Genomic DNA, 21,027 nt, shown 5'->3' with positions numbered 1-21,027 from the left:
CTTTGTGAGTATGAAACTATATACATGGTTATATGGAGTATGAGTACATACATGTTTACTTTGATACGAATACATATGTTGCTGGCTCAAGAAGCTTAAAAATAAAAAATAAACTGCACAGAAACCTTTGCTGCTCCATCTCTGGCTCTCTGCAGCTAGATTCAATTTCATGAGAAAGTCGAGATATATATAGGCAGCAGAAAACATTAAAATTTGTGGGCATGAACTATGATTGTGGAACATCGATCCATCTCTACGCTCGGCATCCAAAAGGCAAAAACAAAAACATAACGCATGAAGAAAAACAAAACACAGTATATGTTAGATGAGGTGCATATTCATACTTGCTGCAGCCACACGATAGCATAGGAAGGCACCTGCATCAAAAAGACCATGGCATAGGAAGGGTCGCTGTAGTAGCCAGAGGAAGGAAGGCCACCATTGATCAGGGAAGAGGGTCAGCACCACCTGATCTGTCCCCAGTCGCCGATGGCCATGCCGCCAGCCAAAGGCTGCCTGCCCGCTGATGCCGGAGCCGCCATCAGTGGTGGGATGGAGCCCTGACGCCATAGTTGATGAAGAGGACGAGCCTTGTGCGGTGGATCCGCTAGGGAAAGAGGCAACTGCCGTCGTTGGCTTGCGGTGGAGCCGCACCACAGACGAGTCGCATCCGCACGACGGCACGAGGCGAGCCGCTCGCGACTGGATCTGCTAGAGGAGGAGGGCCACCGAGCGCGCTGACCTGACCGTGCTGCCGCCGATGGGGGTGGGGCGAGGCCCGCCGCGGCTGTTGAGGGCGAGGCTCGCCGACGCCGGTGGGAAGGAGGTTTGCGCCGCCGCCGGTGGATCCATGGATGGGAGGCTGCTGGACGACGCATAAAAAAGAAACAGGAAATTAAAATGGTTTCTTCCACGGGTCTGCCCAAAATAATAGAGAGGTACCACGACTAACGGGTTGATCCGGTATGAAATCCCGCTCCTGCTCCGTGCGAGAGGGAAGAATTCACGCGTGTAGCTACGTCGGAGTAGATACTCGTGCGTGTAAAAAGTAATTTACCTCTATATATATATATATATATATATATATATTCCATTTCTGCTAGTACAAATGAATGCAGCGCCCTGGATAGCCCAGAGCCCCAGACAAACAGTATTTTTCTTTTCTTAGTTTTGAGGCAATTTACAAACGTTTGGTGAAGGATGCTCTGGATTGTAATCAGTCCTAGGGATGGTTGGTAACGCCGATTGTCCTTGAAAATGGAGGTACTAGCTTCTAAAGAGGGTTGGTGTATACAAATCGACTTATAGATGTTATTAGCATGGTGGCATATGTCTCTAAAGAGAGTCGTTGTACAAAAATAGATTTATAATTTTTTCAAATAAAATCAGAAAAAGACAAGTTTTGTCATCAGATTGTAAAGCTCGATAAGCTTTCTAGCCAATAACCTTTGTTATTTGAGATCAGATTCAAATATAACTTTTTCAGTTTATAGATTTTTTAAATTCATGTCCTTGAATTTTTCAAACGAACTTGGTAATACATACTCTATACCAATATTATAGTGTTTGACGGGATCTAAAACTTTATATTGGCCGATTTGAAATTGCAGCTCCAAAAAATATTCAATAAAAGGATCCATAGAAGTCAATATAAAAGAATAGAAAAGTGCCAAGAGACTTGATGTATGGGAAGGGGGTTCCATGTCAATAGCTGGTAGATCAACTCTGACCAATTCTAGTCTAAATAATGCCTCAATCTATCATATGTCTATTTACCTTCTTCCTAAAACCATCATTGATAAGCTGGACTAGCAAGGAGGAGGCACAAAAATGAAATATCATCTTGTTAAATGAGTTAAATCTGTAAGCATAAGAAAAAAAGGAGGCCTGGGGATAAAAAATATTAGAAAGATGAATGGTGGTGGAAATTGGAGAGGGGAAATGGGTCAGCAAATCATTTAGTATAAGTATTTAAATGGTAAATCTTTTTGTACTATGAATCACAGGCAACCTGACTGCCATGTGGGTTGATCTATTAAGAATCATGGATGTCTATCTCCAAGGTAGACAAGTAAAAGTAAGGGATGGAAGGAAAACTCTTTTCAGAAACGATGCTTGGTTTTATGATAAAGCTTTGAGCCATCTATTCCCTGATCTTTTCAAAATGTGTGAACAACCTAATATTTGGGTTCATCATGTAAATTTTGATTCTAGTAATGTGACTTTCACTAGATAGCTTATTGATGACCTTAGGCTTTGTTGGCTAAATATCTTGAGGCAGATTGATTGCACGTGGAGAGGATTCTATGATTTGGAAATTTGGTAATAATGGACGATTTAGTGTCAAATCTACTTATAGAGCCGTGGTAACTAGTGGTATTGGGCCTTATCATAGAAGAATCTAGAAGGGGAAAATTCCCTCCAAAATCAAAAGTTACCTATGCCTTGTTATGAATAATGCTATTCTCACAAAAGACAACTTGATCAAATTAAGATGTTTTGTTACCCTACTTGTTATTTTTGTAACACTGATGAGAACAAACATTTGTTTTTCCAATGTTCCACAGCCAAAGCGGTATAGGCTATTGTCGCTTATGCAATTGGTGCTAATAGCATCCCTAAATCTTTTTACTAGTGTTGGAATTGGTCTGAGTGTTGGATCCCAACTCGAAAGCAATTTCACACCTTGGGCATCACAGCTATTTGTTGGGCCATTTGGAAAACATGCAACTCTATCTGTTTTGAAGAAAAAACAATGAATAACCTTGCTTCAATTGTATGCTATGCTTGCTCGCTCATGGGTTATTGGGCAGGTCTCTTCCTGGAGGCCGGGGTGAGTACAGTGCTGATTGTGTCAAAGTTTGTTTGCCAAAGAGAAGAAACGCTGGTGTCGACGAAAGCTAGTCGGCAGTCTACCTTGGGGTATACCCTCGGTAGTAGTTTATCGGTAGACGGTGCGCAAACTACGAACTCGATGGTGACGCAAGACACGGACAAGCTTTTTATCCAGGTTCGGCCGCCGAGTTGGCGTAATACCTACGTCCTGCGTCTGGTTGTATTGATTTGTGCTGAGAGAATATGATGTCCTAGGGGGGTCCCTTGCCCCTCCTTATATAGTCCGGAGGGCAGGGTTACAGATCTGGAAACTAATCCTAGTCGGTTACAATTGTCATGGATAATTCGATATCAATTCCTATTCTAACCGACTAGAATCCTGCTTGATCTCCCCATCTTGTTTCCTTGCGCGAAACTCCAGGTTGTCGGATCAAGCCTTGAACTCGTCTCGTACTGGGCCAAGCTTCCTGGCCGAAGTCTAGCCGTAAGGGTATAGGGGTTTATACCCCCACAGCTAGTCCCCGAGCACCATGTATTGTGATGTAACACGCCGTCTTGAGCTTCTTCGATCAGTGTGGCTTGACGTCTTCAATAAGCAGGAAAGTCGTCCGAACAGTTGCAACGGTATTTTGACCAACTCAAAAGACAGTTGATCAACATTGACATCGAAGAAGCAGGTTGTTCGAAGAATGCATGGTGCTCTTAAAAAAAATTTCTTTCCTGATGAAGTGTGCCCACTTTACCTTTTTGAAAGGTATAAACATCAAAAAAGCAAGCAAATTCACCGCTAGGTGAAGTGTGCCCACTTAGTCCCCGAGCCTGGTAGTAGGTGACGTAGGCACGTGGTGCCAGGGTCAAAAGAAAATTCCCCAAAGTAGTTTTGAGACTGAGATGCATCGCTAGATGCATCGTACCGATGTAGTCCCCGAGCTTGCTGGAAGGCGAAGTATGAGCCTTGTAGCAAGGTCAAAAGTGAATTTACCAGTCCCCGAGCATGTCGTGCTCGTCTGCAAATGAAAAGACCAATCGACCAGTCCCCAAGCACTAAGTGTGCTCTTTGGAATTATATGTTGCTATACCGTTCGACCAGTCCCCGAGCGTCGAGTGCTCGGTGGTCGGTGCATGCTTTAAAGCTTTGAGCTGATAGACTGGGCGACCAGTCCCCAAGCGTCGAGTGCTCGGTGGTCGGTGCAGTCCTTGAAGTTCCGAGCTGATAGACTGGGCGACCAGTCCCCGAGCGTCGAGTGCTCGGTGGTCGGTGCAGTCCTTGAAGTTCCGAGCTGATAGACTGGGCGACCAGTCCCCGAGCGTCGAGTGCTCGGTGGTCGGTGCAGTCCCCGGATTGTTGACTCACTGGCGTATGTGTCTTCTTATTTTTGAAAAGATCTTTCCAGTTAAAGTTGACGTGACGAGGCCTCCTGACGGGGTGTCAGACGGATGCATGAAAAGTTGCACCTGACAACTGTACAGCCGCCCTTTGCATGGTTTGAGAAAAGGAAACCATCAATTGGTACGAAAACTCCGCCGCATTAATTGTCTATAATCATTGTAAACCGAAACGCCGCGTCCGCCGCATGGCCTGCCCACTTCCCGAGAATACAGGAAGTGGGAGAGGTGGAGTTGCGGGCTTATAAGAGCCTAATAGGTCCGCCTGTACCGCTTTCGCTGCCATTGCCTTCAAACCTTCCGCTCTCATCTTCTCCAATCTCCTGCATCTTCCTAACTCAAGCCCACATTCGCACCTCTAATGGCGAAGAGCGACTCCAGGAAGAGGGCCGAACTGATGGCCAAGGAGTGGAAGAAGTCTCGCAGCACCACAAAATCCCTTGGTGACCTCGTCGATATGGGGCTTCTGCACGGCCCGGAGCTCGGCGGCTGGAGGGCACCGGAGGGGGAGAGCTACCCCGACCCTCGCGCCGGTGAGATCGTCGTATTTGAAGATTTCATTAAGAGGGGTTTTGGTGTTCCTGTTCATCCTTTTCTTCAAGGTCTTCTTTTGTATTATGAGATCGGGATTTGCAATCTGCACCCGAACTCAATTCTCCTCATTTCCACCTTTATCCACCTGTGCGAGGCCTATGTTGGCATAGAGCCGCACTTCGATCTTTTCCGGTATCTTTTCTGCTTGAGGAAGAAGGGAGCAGTTGGAGGCTCCAAGGTTGCAGGTGGAGTATACCTCAACCTTCGTGATGGAATGAAGAATCGCTACCTGCACTGCCCATGGAACACTTCCTTGACCGAATGGTACAGGAAGTGGTTCTACATCAGGGAGGAACCGGGCAGCTCCACGTTCTGCGACGTGGGATACATTCCTGAGAAGAGGACAAGCTGGACCGACCGCCCGGAGTTCGACGGTCCAGTGGCGGATCTCATGAAGCTGATCGACTGGTCGCGCCTGGACGGGCTTGGCGTGGTCGGCAACTTCATTTGCCGCCGGGTGATGCCCTGCCAGAAGAGGGTGCACTCGGCGTACGAGTATGCCGGAAGCGCAGACCCGACTAGGATGCGGTCGGAGATCTTGGAGAAAGTGGAGGTACAACAGCTGTTGAACGAGCTGTTTAACTTCGCGGATGGGGGCTTCATCCGTGGCAGTGATCGGGTGCAAGCCTTCAAGTTAGGACGACCAGCACCAAAGGTATGTAGCAGATTCTGTTTTAGCATTTGTATATCGTCTGCAGTTGACTCATCTCTGTTGCTTTTGCAGATCGGCGATGCTGACCGGTGCACAGTGTATGTATCACTGGCACCGGGGATGGAAAATCCTGCGGGAGAGGTCCCGCCAGAGGAAGACGCTGCTCGGTGTACTCATTACACCAGCAGTGAGGAAGACCAAGCCCGCCTCGTCCCGACCTCCGAGGAGAGGGTAGCGGGGAAGAGGCCATTGCCGGCAGATCCTTTGCCGACACCGGAGCTGCCGGCGGATCTTCCGGCAGAGAGCAGCCAAGCACCGAAGCGTCGTCGGCTCGTGCGGATCGTTGACGACGACGACGACGACGAGGAGGCTGCGCCGTCGTTGGTCCGACGGCCCCGGGGTCGCCCAGATAATGCGCCGGCCGCTACTGATCGAGTGGCCAGCGGCGCCCCTGCACCGCAAGTTGTCGAGACGGGGGCGCAGGTGCCGACCGGCCGGGCGAGGAGGAGGTTCACCGCGACCCACCGTCGGTCAGACCTGTAAGTGTTCGACTTACGTATTTTGAACTCCTCTTTGACTTTTTTTTTTAACTTTTGTTCCTGTAGTACGGCATCGGATGTCGACCCCGGCCAAACTGCCGGCCAGGGAACGGGCGAGCCTGCCCGCGGTTCTGGGGATGCGGCCCCCCAGACCACAGAGCAGGCAACAGCTGCAGTCGCGCCTGGGAGCACCGAGGAGCTCCCGAGCGCGGCACCGACTACGACAAGCAGCCCGACCAGGGCTGGAGAGGCTCCCCCAACTGACTCCTCAGAGAAGGGGAGATCTTCGACCGCTCCTCCTGCCGGGAGGAGTGAAGTCCCCACACCGCCCCGAGCAGGAGCCTCTTCGGCTGCGGGCTCCCCAGGTCTGGTCCAAGGGCCAGTAATACCTGGGACCACCACCGGGGGTGACGCAGCACAGGAGGAGGAAACCCGGGCGGCCTCCGATGATGAGGTGGAAGAGATCGAGGGTCGTCCCCGTGATGGCCGCCAACACGTGTATGTGTGGCGCCAACGCGGGGATCACTTTATCGGGCATGAGGAGCTCGCCGAGACCGAAGAGGCCGCCAGGGTGGAGCGCGCGGCCAAGCGCCTCGTCGACGAAGTCAAGGTAAGCGGCTTTTTGTACTGCTGCACATTCTTTTGCCTTGTCTTGCATGGTCGTTATATGCTTGCTTTGCAGGACGCAATGAAAACGGCGAAGTACCGGAAACGGTGCTTTGACCAGATAGAAGGCGTCATGGCCGAGAACAAGGCCCTTGCCGCGGAGGTAGACCGGTTGCGGGCGGAGGTCGGGGAGAAGGTGGTCGAGATGAGTGCCGAAAAGGAGCGTCGTCTCGACCTCGCTCGTCGTTTGGCCGACCAGTACCGGCTGCAAGAAGGTTAGTCACACGCTCCGAGCAGCTTCGCGTACTTGTATAGTTTGCTTTGCTGACCAGCTTAGGATTCACGCAGACTTGGAGGAGGAGGTGGCGAGCCTCCGACAAGAGAAGGAGCAGCTCAGCCAACAGCTCGCCGGTGCGCTGGAGTCCGGGCGGCGAGCAGGAGAGGAATTGGGTCGAAAAGACCGGGAGCTATCTGGTAATGGTTGCCGCCTTGTTGGTTACTGCCTGCCCCTTTTTTATGCCGAAAATAACGCTTCGTTTCGTTTGCAGTGCTCAAGGTGAACGCCAAAAAGCACCTGGACGATCTGACCAAGGACCGGGACTCCTGGAAGGTCAACTGTTGCAGGATCTGGAAAGGAGTGTCCCCGGTCCTAGACCTGATCAGTCCCGAGCTCCCGGAGAGCCAGCCCCGCGCGCCGCAGTTGACCCCGGTCGAGAAGGCGCAACGGGCGTGGGACTGGCTCCAGCAGTTTGTGAAGGACGCCGGGGAGTTTGCCGGCGCGCACGTCCTCAGCATGGTGCGCGCCCACTACCCCCTGGTCGACTTGAGCAGGCTGGAGAAGGGGTACCCGAAGGAAGTCGGCCCGCAGGACGCGGACGAGCTTCGGGGTAGTCTGCTGGACTTGTCGTCGACAGTGATCGGCGACATCAATCTGTGCGGAACGGCCACTCCTCCAGACCAGCCGAGTGCAGATAGGTCGGCCAGGGAGTTGTCGGGCGCGTCCGTTGCGGGAGATGGGCGGTCGACGCCTGCGGTCTCGACCAGCCAGGCGCTGGTGGCCCCGACCCCTTCGTCCGGGCAGCAGGGCCAGGCGGGTGATCAGCCCGAGCAGCTAGGCCAATAAAGTAGTCTGTAGGAATAGACTAGTGTCTGCCCGTCAGGGTATTTATTGTAAACTTTGTATGTAAAGTTTGTAATAAAGTTTACTTTTTGTCATGACTGTTGTTTTGAGCGCTGTAAAAATATCTGAGTGACGTGTCACCGTATTTGTCTTGGTTGTCGCTAAGAGCATCCATTGCAGGAGTTTTGCCGAGTGCTGTGTGTGACAAGGTATAGGCAAAAAATAGAGAATTTCATTATCAAAAATTATAAGATACTTACAAAAGAAAGTCATTAAAACTTTATGGATAGAAACGTCGCAGTTTGTCGATGTGCCAAGAGTTAGGCACCCGTGTTCCGTCTGGGTATGCCAATCTGAAGGACGTAGGTCGTGTGACCTCGGTCACCACGAAGGGTCCTTCCCAGGGAGTGGATAGCTTGTGCATTCCCTCCTGGCTTGTTTTCCATCGAAGCACCAGATCGCCGACCGCGAAGGAACGGTCCTTGACGTTCCTGTTGTAGTACCGCCTGACTGCCGCGAGATATTTTGCTGTTCGGAGACATGAAACTAAACGCTTTTCCTCCATGCAATTGATTTCGAGTTCTCTGGCGTTGTCGGCGGTCGCCTGGTCGAAGTGCTCGATTCTAGGAGATCCGAAGTGTATGTCAGACGGCAGGACCGCCTCTGCACCGTACACCATGAAGTAGGGAGACACCCCTGTGTTTCGACTGGTCTGGGTTCGGAGGCCCCAGACCACTGCCGGCAATTCTTTCATCCATCGACCGGGTGCTCTGTCGTTTTCGGTGTACAGCCTTTTCTTTAGGGCGTCAACGATCATTCCGTTAGCACGTTCGACTTGACCGTTGGCACGTGGGTGTGCCACTGACACATATTTTATGACTATGCCTCTGTCATCGCAGAAATCCCAAAAAGTGGTGCCAGTAAACTGAGTGCCCAGGTCGGTGATTATGCTGTTCGGGATGCCGAATCTGTGTATGATTTGATTGAGGAACTCCACAGCCTTCTCGGAGGTTGCCTTGACCAGGGGCATGTATTCAATCCACTTGGAGAACTTGTCGATTAACACGAAGACAAACTTGAAATTGCCCGGGGCTGGTTTAAATGGTCCGATCATGTCAAGCCCCCAGCAAGCAAAGGGCCAAGACGACGGGATGGTTTGAATTTCATGGGCAGGTACGTGGGTCCTCTTAGCGAAAAACTGACATCCTTCGCAATGCCGAACCAGTTTTTCTGCGTCGCCGACCGCGGTTGGCCAATAAAAACCTGCTCGGAAAGCCTTTCCGACCAGCGTTCTAGATGCGGCGTGATTGCCGCAGGATCCAGCGTGTATGTCCTCCAAGAGCTTGATACCATCATCTTGGGGTATGCACTTGAGCAGTACTTCGGAGCTTGCGTTTTTTCGCATGAGTTTTCCGTCGACCAGGATGTAGTTCTTTGATCGTCGGATGAGGCGCTCGTTCTCTGCTTTGTCCTGAAAGCCTGTCCCGTCTGATATGTATTTGATGAACGGGGTACGCCAGTCACGTCCACCGGTTGTCGGAGTGGCGTCATCTATGAGCATTGCCTCGGTGGGTTGCTTGTCGACCAGGGGGGAGCTTACGCTCGGCTCATGGATGTCTTGGACGAAAATACCCCGCGGGATTTGGGCCCGAGATGAGCCTAACTTTGACAGCGCATCTGCTGCTTGGTTCTTATCCCGGACCACGTGGATGTACTCTATGCCATAGAAGTTAGTTTCCCATTTGCGAATTTCTTTGCAGTAGAGATCCATCTTCTCGTGGGTTGCGTCCCACTCCTTGTTGAGCTGGTTGATGACCAAAGCGGAGTCGCCGTAGACATAGAGGCGCTTGACCCCCAGTTCAACGGCTAGTCGTATGCCATGCAAGCATGCTTCGTATTCGGCGACGTTGTTTGACGCCGGAAAAAGGATCCGAAGGACGTAACGGAGTTTGTCCTTGTTGGGTGATACGAACAATATCCCAGCGCCTGCACCGTTGATGTTCAAGGACCCGTCAAAGAACATTGACCAGTGGTCTGAGACATCGGGAACGGAAGGCTCGTTGAGATCCGTCCATTCGGCAATGAAATCGACCAGGGCTTGAGACTTGACAGTAGTGCGACTCTGGAACTCCAGGGAAAATGGACATAATTCCATTGCCCATTTCACGATTCTGCCATTGGCGTCTTTATTGCGCAGGATGTCCCCGAGAGGAAAGCTGGTTGTCACCAGGACTCGATGGCCGTCGAAGTAGTGCTTCAGCTTTCTTGACGTTATCAGGATGGCGTATATAAGCTTCTGTATTTGTGGGTACCTGGCCTTGGACTCGTTTAAGACTTCGCTTATGAAGTAAACGGGTCTCTGGACCTTGAAGACGTGACCTGGTTCATCTCGCTCGACCACTATTGCCGTGGAAACAACCCTGTCGGTTGCAGCAATGTAAAGGAGTAGGTCTTCATTGGGCTGAGGCGCTGTGAGGACAGGTGGTGAAGTGAGGAAGGTCTTAAGCTGAGTGAACGCAGCGTCGGCTTCCTCTGTCCAAGAAAATTTTTCTGACGCTTTCAATAGTTTGAAGAAAGGGAGGCCTTTTTCTCCCAGCCTTGAGATGAAACGACTGAGGGCGGCCATGCATCCGGTTAGCTTCTGAATATCCTTGACGTTTTTCGGTGGTCGCATGTCGAGTACGGCTTTGACTTTTGAAGGGTTTGGTCGTATGCCGTCGCGACTGACGACGTTGCCGAGCAGTAGACCGGAAGGAACGCCGAAAATGCATTTCTTGGGGTTGAGCTTCCACTTGTACCTATTGAGTGCCTTGAAGGTTCGGTCTAAGTTGTCGATTAGGGTGCTCGCGTCCCTTGTTTTTACGACCACGTCGTCCACATAGGCCTCGACGAGGTCATCGCGAATCTCGTCGTGGAGGCATTGCTGGATGGCCCTTTGATAAGTGGCCCCGGCGTTTTTAAGTCCGAAAGACATGGTAGTGTAGCAGTATGCGCCGAAGGGTGTGATGAAGGATGTTTTGATCTGATCTTCTTCCTTTAGCGAGATCTGGTGATAACCAGAGTAGCAATCTAGAAAGGAGAGGAGTTCGCATCCGGCCGTTGAGTCGACCACCTCGTCGATGCGAGGAAGACCAAAAGGATCTTTAGGACAGTGTTTGTTGAGATCGGTGTAATCAACGCACATTCTCCATTCATTACTCTTTTTGCGTACAAGAACCGGATTGGCGAGCCAATCGGGGTGATACACTTCTTTTATGAATCCGGCTGCTAGAAGCCGTGTTATTTCTGTCCTAATAGCCTCCTTTTTGTCACGAGCGAACCGTCGCAGTTTTTGCTTGATTGGTCTTGCGGTCTTCGAGACATTTAAGGAGTGCTCGATCAGGTTTCGTGGGACACCGGGCATGTCTGCGGGTTTCCATGCGAAAACGCTCACGTTGTCCCTTAGAAACCTGACGAGCGCGTCTTCCTATTTTGGATCCAGGTTAGCCCCGATGAGGGCTGTCTTCTCGGGGTTGCCTTCGACCAGCTGCACTTCTTTGTACTCCTTGGATTTCGAGTTCTTTCTGGCTGTCTCCTGCTCAGGTAATCGGAGCTGGTCGGGAGGCAGCTGTGCGGCTTGGTTTGCTGTTTCCGCCATGCGGATTGAGAGGTCGATTGCCTCGGTGATCTTGAAGCTTTCTTCTTCGCAGGTGTACGCGGTGTAGACGTTGCCTCTGACGGTTAGGACACCCTTCTCCGTGGGCATCTTAAGGACTAGGTATGAGTAGTGCGGGACTGCCATGAACTTTGTCAGCGATGGGCGGCCCAGTATGGCGTGATAGGTCCCGTCGAAATCCGCGACTACGAAGTTGATGAACTCCGTCCGGAAGTGATCGGGTGTGCCGAATTGGACAGGCAATGTTATCTGTCCGAGGGGCACCGAACTTTGACCTGGCAAAACCCCCCAGAATTGGGCGTCGTAAGGTTTTAGTTGTGCCGGTGATATCTTGAGGGCGGGCAGGCTGTTGCGGAAGAGGATGTCGATGGAGCTTCCCCCGTCCACGAGCACGCGCTCGAATCTGATGCTATTGATGCAGGGATCAAGAATCAGTGGGAAACGACCCGGCTCTGGGATAGCGGCCCACTGGTCCTTCCTGCTGAACGAGATCTCCCTGTGGGACCACGCGGGAAATTTCGGATCTGCGATCAGCCCGTCCGTGCTGTCTATGTTGAGGCAGGCTCTCTTTAACAGCTTTCTTTCTCGCTTGGACTCAGTGGAGACCTTGCCCCCGAAAATGGAGTGGACCACGTCGGTGGGGCTGACGTATTGGTGTCGGGGGTCCCTGTCTTGGTCCTCATCCTCATCTTCGTGGTCGTGCCCGTCGCGCTTGTTATTCTTCTTGGCGGAGTCCTCTTGGGCGGCCCGCCGTGTATAGATACTTTTGAGGACGCGGCACTCTTCCATGGTATGGTTAGACTTTGGGTGTAGCTGGCACGGTCCCTTCAACGTTTTGTTGTAGTCGTCTTGGTAGTCCCGTCGTCCATTGGGACGTTTGACCGTATTTACTTCGTGGTCGTATTCGCGAGGGCGCTTTCCTCTGAAGTCGTCGCGGCTGTCGCGCCGCCGATCCCAACCCTCTCGGTGATCGCGGTTGTCGGAGCGGCGGTGATTTCTGTTGTCGTAGCGACCACGACCGTCATCTCGCCGGGAAGGCTGGTCGGGGCCTCTCGCATCGTCTCGGATTAGTTTTTCTGCGTCATCAGCGTCGGCGTAATTTTTAGCCGTGGCGAGGAGCTCTGCTACCGTTGATGGGCGCTTACGCAACAGCTTGTTCCTCAGCGCTTCATGGAAACGCAAGCCCTTGATAAAGGCTGATATGGCCTCGTCATGAGAAATCTTCGGGATTTTGAGGCGCATATCCGAGAATCGTCGGATGTAATCGCGCAGAGGTTCATTCTTCCTGTCTCTTATCCTTTCAAGGTCATACTTGTTTCCGGGCAGCTCGCATGTGGCGATGAAGTTGTCGATGAAAGCCTGGCGTAGCTCTTCCCAGGAGTCGAAGGAGTCCTCGGGCAAGCCGAGAAGCCACTGATGACCATCCTGGTCGAGGACTACGGGGAAGTAGTTAGCCATGACGTGCTCATCTCCTGCCGCTGATCGGACGGCGATTTCATAGAGAGTGATCCAGTTCTCTGGATTTTCCTTGCCGTCGTATTTTTTAAGTTTTTCGAGCTTGAAATTGCGGGGCCACACGACCTGGCGGAGGTGTGAGGAGAACTGTCTTAGGCCCGGAGGACCGTGGGTCGCATCGTACTCGATGCGGCGCAGGTTTTCGTGGACTGCACTCTCTGCGGCGCGCCTGTTGATGCGGTCCCGGGCATCTTTGGGAGGGATGTTGTGGCGGAGATCCCTGTGTTGATCTTCTTCTTGGCCGCGTACGCCATGAATTTGCTTGCGGCGGCCATCGGCGTCCCGACCACCATCGTCGCGCCGCGAGTCCCCTCGACTGTTGTCGGGGGAGCGGCTGCGGTGACGCCTGCTGGGTGAGACCTGGCTACGATTAGTCTGGTCGGAGGCGGCTTCCGTATAAGAGACGTCCTGGACTCTCTTGAGCAGAGTGGCTGTCTGTCCCATTACGGCGATCAGGTGTGCTCGGATGCTGGTCCGGACTCCCTGGCACTCGGGGGTGTCAGGAAGCCGATCCAGGTTGGCCATGGCGACAGCCACGTTGGCGCTTGGCGTTTTGTAGACCGGCTGGTCCCCGACCATGTCAAAGGCATCATTGAGGTTACTTGGTGGCATCTGTTGTTGCTCGTCCGCACGCCGTCGGGCGCGATCGGCGTTACGCTGTTCGCGGAGTTGCCTCTGGTCATCTGTTTCTCCGTCAACAGCCGGTTCGTCGGCGCTAACATTGAACACAATATCCCCTCGCCGGGGGGGGGGGAATATCGGGAATCGGTCGAAACCCGGAGGGTGTGAAGGAAAATCCAGGTCGTAGCCCTCGTCTTCGGTGTTTATAACCTCGGTGGGGACGGAGCCGGTGCTTGAGTTGGTGCTGGAAACCTGGCCGTCCCGTAGCTCTCGGATTGTCACCATGTTGACATGGTGACGGTTGTTCCTTGTCGGCGACCAACCCGCCTTGCTGAAAACGGATTGGACATGCTGTGAGTAAACAGAGGCCGAGTTGTTCAGGCCGCAAGGATAGTCTTCCTTTTTGAGCTCGACGGATCGTCCTGAGGGGGTTGAGGTTATCGTCAGGGACGTTCCCAGCCGTTCGTGTGTGGCGACACGAGTTGGCCGGCGGGATTTCGAAAAATCCGCTCGAGCAGCTTGGTCGGGCCGGCCCAGAACTCCATCTATTAGTTGGGAGACTTCGAGTAGCTTGGAGTCAGCGCGATCGAGCGCTTGGAGGAGGTCCGAGCAGTCGATCTCCTTTCCCTTGTAGAGTGGGAACGGTGGTCGGGAGCTTGGTGCCGTCATGCGTGTGGTCGGAGACGGCGTGATCTCAGATTGGATCTGGATCTCTTTCGGAACCATGGTCGCGAAGCCGCCGCTGCACGTCGTCCACGTGATCTGGCCGACGGTGAACGTGAGGCCTTCGGGCACGGTCGCGGAAGCTGGGATCGTGACCATCTTGTTCGCCGGAAAAGTTGCACGCACACCCCCTACCTGGCGCGCCACTGTCGACGAAAGCTAGTCGGCAGTCTACCTTGGGGTATACCCTCGGTAGTAGTTTATCGGTAGACGGTGCGCAAACTACGAACTCGATGGTGACGCAAGACACGGACAAGCTTTTTATCCAGGTTCGGCCGCCGAGTTGGCGTAATACCTACGTCCTGCGTCTGGTTGTATTGATTTGTGCTGAGAGAATATGATGTCCTAGGGGGGTCCCTTGCCCCTCCTTATATAGTCCGGAGGGCAGGGTTACAGATCTGGAAACTAATCCTAGTCGGTTACAATTGCCATGGATAATTCGATATCAATTCCTATTCTAACCGACTAGAATCCTGCTTGATCTCCCCATCTTGTTTCCTTGCGCGAAACTCCAGGTTGTCGGATCAAGCCTTGAACTCGTCTCGTACTGGGCCAAGCTTCCTGGCCGAAGTCTAGCCGTAAGGGTATAGGGGTTTATACCCCCACAGCTGGCAACTCATGTTGGAGGATAACCAAGACGATGATCAAGATTGAAGATGGTGAAAGGTGCCTACTGGCGCTTGACTGCCTCAGCACTTGTGGCATTTGGATGGCCTTTCTTTGTAGAAAAACTCTATTTTTTAATTATCTAGTTTTCTCTAACTGTTGGGCAAGGTGTTCCCTGGTTTGTCAAAGTATTATTCAATTTAGCTCTATGTAGCACCTGATATAGGCCTGATGTTTTGTGGTTATTCTAGTGAATTATTCATCTTATATTGTTGTGTAACCTCTTAAATGTTGTATTTCCATTATATTGGGTCATCAATGGAAATGGGAAGATTCCTCGTGTAAAAAAATATAAAAGAATAGCATCCGATATTCAGTCACCAATGATTGTGTCCCATTGCGGGCTCGCGCCAAGCTTGAAGTCATAGTTGTTGTGAAAAAAGCATGAAGTCATAGGCCTGAATCCTTGACAACACAAGAGGACATATTTTATTTGATATATATCTAGATGTAGTTGGTGAGAGATATCTCTAGGGAGAGCAACCTCACCAATCCATTCTAGAAATTGTATATATAGACCATTATCTATATATTTAGGATAGTTCGTGAGATATCTAGGGAGAGCAACCTTACTGATCTATTCTAGAAATCGATTTTTAGGTGCCTTGCAACACCTTCATCTAGAAAATACTTGATTTGGGGCCCTTGGGTACATGTGGTTTTTCAAAAACTGCATCTACTAATTGATTTTGGTCATGGCTAAAATTAATTTATGTAGCTGTAAAATACACCTATGTACCAATATTACACACACCGAGTTTGTACCAATGTTCAAAATATCCGACTACGACCTATATATATTGAGCTCTACATCATCTATGAGTAGCTATAGCGGCCTATACCCACAACTACTCTATTTTGCGGTCGATGGTGCCATTCAGGTATAGCAGGGCCCGCATATATGCCAATGAAATAGGAGGGATGAAAGGGGATTGAGAAAAAATCCTATTAGTTTCCCGTTGTTTGAGAGAGAGGAGAGAATTTGACGAATTGAGAAAAAAATAGAGAAAAGGATTGAGAAGGGATCTCATGGAGCTCATTTTTTGCAATTCCCTTTATTTCTGCTTTATAAGGAAAATGGATGCATTTAAATCAATGTGATGGAGATGCTCTTAACCTTATTCAGAGCAAATCCGGATTTCACGGGGTCCCAACAATGATGAATTAGGTGTCCACTGGTTTTTGCCAAATTTCATCGTTGTGGTCATGCTCGTGCCACACCAATAATGAAGGCTAAGATTCACCCCACCCCTGGTCTCATTCATAGAGATATCATGTGCGTATCATCAGTGTAATACGTATGTGAGATTTATGTATGTTTTTTATAAATAAAATAAATTAAATGTACAAGTCAGTATCTTCTCAGTGGGTGAGCCAAGGCACCTTACATTATCAGACCTTTTGCATGCATCCATGCAGGCATGCTGTGCCTGTTATGTCATCATATCGGTCCTCCGCGTCTCACATTCTCATGGTTAATTAAGGATGACAATAGGGTTTGAATCGGGTGGAGTCTCTGGGCATCCAAAACCGAAACTCGAACTGAAAACCTGAACCGCCTCAAACACCAAACTTGGATGGAAATCCATCCCTGAAACTAATACCCACGAATCCCCGAAACTCGATTGGATACCCAAAATGATTCCCTGAACCCGCAACCGAACGCAATAGGTTTTGGGCGATTTTTTGGTACCAAATGATCCAGGAATAACTTTTTTTCTACCCAATGGATACTCGATTTTTTGGTACCAAATGATTCAAATCTGGTATCCATTGGATACCATCGGATGAAAAAATCAAACCCGCAACCGAATGCAATAGGTTTTGGGCTCCCAAACCCAAAAAGCATGGGTGAGAAATCCCTTCCAAACCTGAACCTGAAACCCAAAGATATCCAACCCAAAACTACCCATTGTCATCCAATAATGGGTACACGGCCAGCAGCGCTTGTCCACTACCATTCGTCCCATCGCGCCCGTCCAAACCTGCCCATCAACGTCAGTGACCATACTCCACGTGGTTCACGCGCTGGGCTGATGACATGTGGGCCCTCAACACTACACGCATGCTCTATTAAAGTTCACACAACCACGCCTGTGCTGTGCATCGCAGATAGAACAGGGGACACACAGAGTGTTCTCCTAGCACGCAGCAGATCGGGTGCGTGGCGCAGTCGCAATGGCAATGGCAATGGCCACGGCCAAGCTCGTCCTCCTGATGGTCCTCGTGGCCGGCAGCTCCTGCGGCGGCAGCGCCTGGCGGGGGCCACTGAGCCTCCTCCGGACGCTGCCGACGACGACGGCGGCGCAGTCCGTCGAGGCCGCCGCGGAGCGCCTGAAGGAAGACCTGTCGTCGGCGGCGTCGTCGGCGTCGGCGTCGTCGTCGCTGATCCACGCGCTGCGGCCCCTGATGGGCTCCGCGGGAGACCTGGGCCTGCGCGCCGGCGTGCCGTGCGACAGCTGGCGGCTGGCCGTGGAGACGTACAACAAGCGCGACTGGACGACGGTGCCGGGCAGCTGCGAGGGCTACGTCGGCCACTACATGCTCGGCGGGCACTACCGCCGGGACTCCCGCGTCGTCGTCGACGAGGCTATCGCGTACGCCGAGGGGCTCAAGCTCGCCGGCAACGGCAAGGAGGTGTGGGTGTTCGATATCGACGAGACGTCCCTCTCCAACCTCCCCTACTATGCCACCCATGGCTTCGGGTACGTACGTTATACACACACGTTGTTTAATGGTTTTTATTCGATACCCGTGTATATAGTTGACGGCAAGTACTCCGTCCGTACGTCCCAGAGCAAACCTGGCCTTGTTTAGTTCACCTTAAAAACCAAAAAGTTTTCAAGATTTCCCGTCACATCGAATCTTGTGGCACATGCATAAAACATTAAATATAGACAAAAATAAAAACTAATTACACAGTTTAGTTGTAAATCACGAAACGAATCTTTTGATCATAGTTAGTCCATAATTAGATAATATTTGTCACAAACAAACGAAAGTGCTACAGTACCGAAAACTTTTCACTTTTCGGAACTAAACAAGGCCCTGGTCGCACGCAGCTGCTGGCGTACGTACGTACGCCGGTACGTATTATGTTGTTTCATGGCTAGTACGCATATATATTCTCCAGCGCAGAATTAGCTAGCCTGACTAATATATAGAGACGGTTTTCATTACAGTGCGCTACTTATTTTTTTTTTACTGACGATGTACAAAAGGAGACGCTAATAGCAGTTATTTTTGGGGGGCTAACACACAAGAACGGCTAGTGAAAAAAAATCATTTCAGTTGCGTTTTATGTCACATGACCATTAGTACAAATGCTCCTATTTTTACTAATAGTTGATTAAAACTACTACTAGTAGAATATATATATATATATATATATATATATATATATATATATATATATATATATATATATATATATATATATATATATATATATATATATATATATATATATATATGTTTAGTTTTGTACTGGTGGTGGTTTATGGGTTATGTCAGACGCAAGGAAGTACAAATAGTCATATTTTTAGATCCGGTAGTTAGGCCATCTGCCACTAAAAATCCAATTTAAAATGTCGCGTATATAAAATCCAGCATATCATTTGATAACCGAACATTGTTTTTTTTATTTATAGAAGTTACTTCAACACTAGGTACTCCGTCCATTTAATTTCAAGGTGTAAGCAGTTTAAAATTTTATATAGAACAAAATACGTGCCACCATATCTTTACAGTTCATTTCTGTGGTATTATAGATATCGATACATTGTTTTATATATAAACTTGTATTGTTTAATATTAGATAAATTTTACTTAGAAAGACATTAAATCGGTCTACTCCCACCATCCAAAAGTACAAAATGCTTCTGATCCTATTTCTAAATGCAACTATTGGAAGTTTGACTAATTTTGTGTATGAGCATCTCTGACATCAAAGAAGAAAAATGTAAAAATATATATATATATATATCTTTAATTGAGTGGACCTCATAATGCTCAATTGGTATCAGTCATAAATATTGTTGTTTTTTCTATTAACTTAATCATACTTGTAGTAATAGTTTAGGACAAAGTTAGAAACTCTTATATTTGCATATTACATATGTTGCAAACGTAATTGCATTTGGCCATGTTGGAGTAGTCCACAGTAGAAAACCTATGTATATGTATAGTTTCTGTGTCCTCTATCTCAAAGAAAGGGGCACAGATATGATGGTGCTGGGACAAGGACAAGGGCAGCATGTCTGCATGTGCCGAGCAAAACAATGCCTGACGGGGACGTTGATGAGATTATGCCAGATCAGAGCAGGACCACGTACGTGCAGAATACATACAGTAGATATATCACTGGTCCACTTGGCCAACTGCTTTCTGGCTACAGAAACCTTATCAATTTCTGGAATCTTGATACCGTCCTATCCAAAAGCAGGTTGTCTACTGTTCACCCACAAAGAAAAATTATGTTACTGTCTAACGCATGGTGCCAACTATACTTAACCCCTACTCTCTCTGTACACGAAAGAAACAATTTCGAAAGTTGACCTCAGTTAAAAATTTTAAACTTTAACAATTTTTTTAAAAAATACACGATTTATAATATCAAATTACTATTATTAGATTTATCATAGAATATATTTTTATAAGAGATACATTTTATATTATAGATGTTATTACTTTTTTCTATAAAGTTATTAATTAAATTTAAAAAAAGTTTAACTAATATAAATTCTTAAAAAGTGTTTTTTTTCATGGACAGATAGAGTAGCTGACTGTTGTTTCACTGTCATTGTGTAGCACTAAGCCGTACAACGCAACGAGCTTCAACGAGTACGTGCTGGAGGGGAGCGCGCCGGTGCTGCCGGAGTCGCAGCGGCTCTTCAAGAAGCTCATCTCGCTCGGCATCAAGCCGGTGTTCCTGACGGGGCGCACCGAGGACCAGAGGGCCATCACCGTCACCAACCTCCGCCGCCAGGGCTACTCCGGCTGGATGGACCTGCTGCTCAAGCCCGTCGGGCTCAAGGCCACCGCCATCGCCTACAAGTCCGGCGAGCGGCAGAAGCTGCAGGACGCCGGGTACGTCATCGTCGGCAACATCGGCGACCAGTGGAGCGACATCCTGGGCGCGCCGGAGGGTGCTCGCACCTTCAAGCTGCCTGACCCCCTCTACTACATTGGCTAATTGAGCGATGATGCCACGTTGGCCTCCGTATAATTGTTAATCCATCGCAGCGGCTCTCCATCAGCCCATCATCGATCGATCCGTCGCCCGGTTGCAATGCCTGTGCTGTTTGTGATGAACTGCTCTTTGTTGTTTGTTATATCCTTCCCTTCTTATTTTACGACCGCTGCATGTTATCATTAATTCCTAAAGGTTAATTTCCTGAGCTGAGTGGAAATAAAAGCTGACTATGTGGAGAGCTGTCGATTTGTCAATAAAGGTTATGACAGCTGCATTTTATTTTTCGTAGCCTGGGATGGTATTTGTATTTAGTAGATATGATGGTTGCGTAATTTAACACGTATGTTATACGTGTTTTCCTATGTGTTAAATAAAGGATGCCATGCCACAATGGGTCGCGTGCTTGGGAGGGCGCGGCCCTTCTTCCTCCTTGCGCCGCACTCCCTTCTTGCACATACTCATCCTTGCCAGCGCCGGCCTGCCATCAAACACCCCGCTCTTGTCGTGGACCCCGCCCTCGCCCTCACCACAGTCACGCTAGGGTTTGTTAGAGCTATGTCAGCTTGCTCACCCAATTTTTCTTCTCTTTTTTTTGACATAGGAAATGAGCGCTAAAAAGGAAAAAAGGTTTAGTTTACAATGGTGGGTCACACCATATATACTTAATGAGGGTGAAGAGGGGTTAAACAAATGAGAAAATTCCCCTTAGAAATGACATAGGGACAAAGAAATTACAAGATTAGCAACATCTTAGGAAATCCCTCCTCTTTTTAATATCCTTTTTGGCTCTAGTGGTCACTTGATGCGCTAGAATTTTGGAAGATACAATGGTTGCGTTTCTATACAAATGTTCTACGTGATATAAATGATGACCCTGTTGAATTGAAGGTATGGCTTTGAGTCTCTGGAACGTGCCATGCA

At 49.5% G+C, this 21,027-nt stretch overlaps 1 protein-coding gene across 1 annotated transcript; it reads left to right on the top strand.

Moving 5' to 3' along the window:
• LOC110430150 (acid phosphatase 1-like) lies at positions 17,009-20,394 on the top strand. The gene is made up of 2 exons (XM_021447228.1): positions 17,009-17,617; positions 19,722-20,394. The coding sequence occupies exons 1-2, from the start codon at positions 17,091-17,093 to the stop codon at positions 20,104-20,106; spliced, it is 912 nt and encodes a 303-aa protein (XP_021302903.1). The 5' UTR covers positions 17,009-17,090; the 3' UTR covers positions 20,107-20,394.

The sequence above is a fragment of the Sorghum bicolor genome, chromosome 9 (genome assembly GCF_000003195.3).
Source record: "Sorghum bicolor cultivar BTx623 chromosome 9, Sorghum_bicolor_NCBIv3, whole genome shotgun sequence".
In the NCBI taxonomy this organism is placed as follows: domain Eukaryota; kingdom Viridiplantae; phylum Streptophyta; class Magnoliopsida; order Poales; family Poaceae; genus Sorghum; species Sorghum bicolor.
Note: the sequence above shows the minus strand (reverse complement) of the source record. Positions and strands in the feature narration are given on the sequence as shown.

Excerpts from the sequence above, each read along its gene's own strand:
- LOC110430150 (XM_021447228.1), top strand. The coding sequence starts at position 17,091 with ATGGCAATGGCAATGGCCACGGCCAAGCTCGTCCTCCTGATGGTCCTC. Across the intron at positions 17,618-19,721 it reads TATGCCACCCATGGCTTCGG|CACTAAGCCGTACAACGCAA; the intron begins GTACGTACGTTA and ends GTCATTGTGTAG.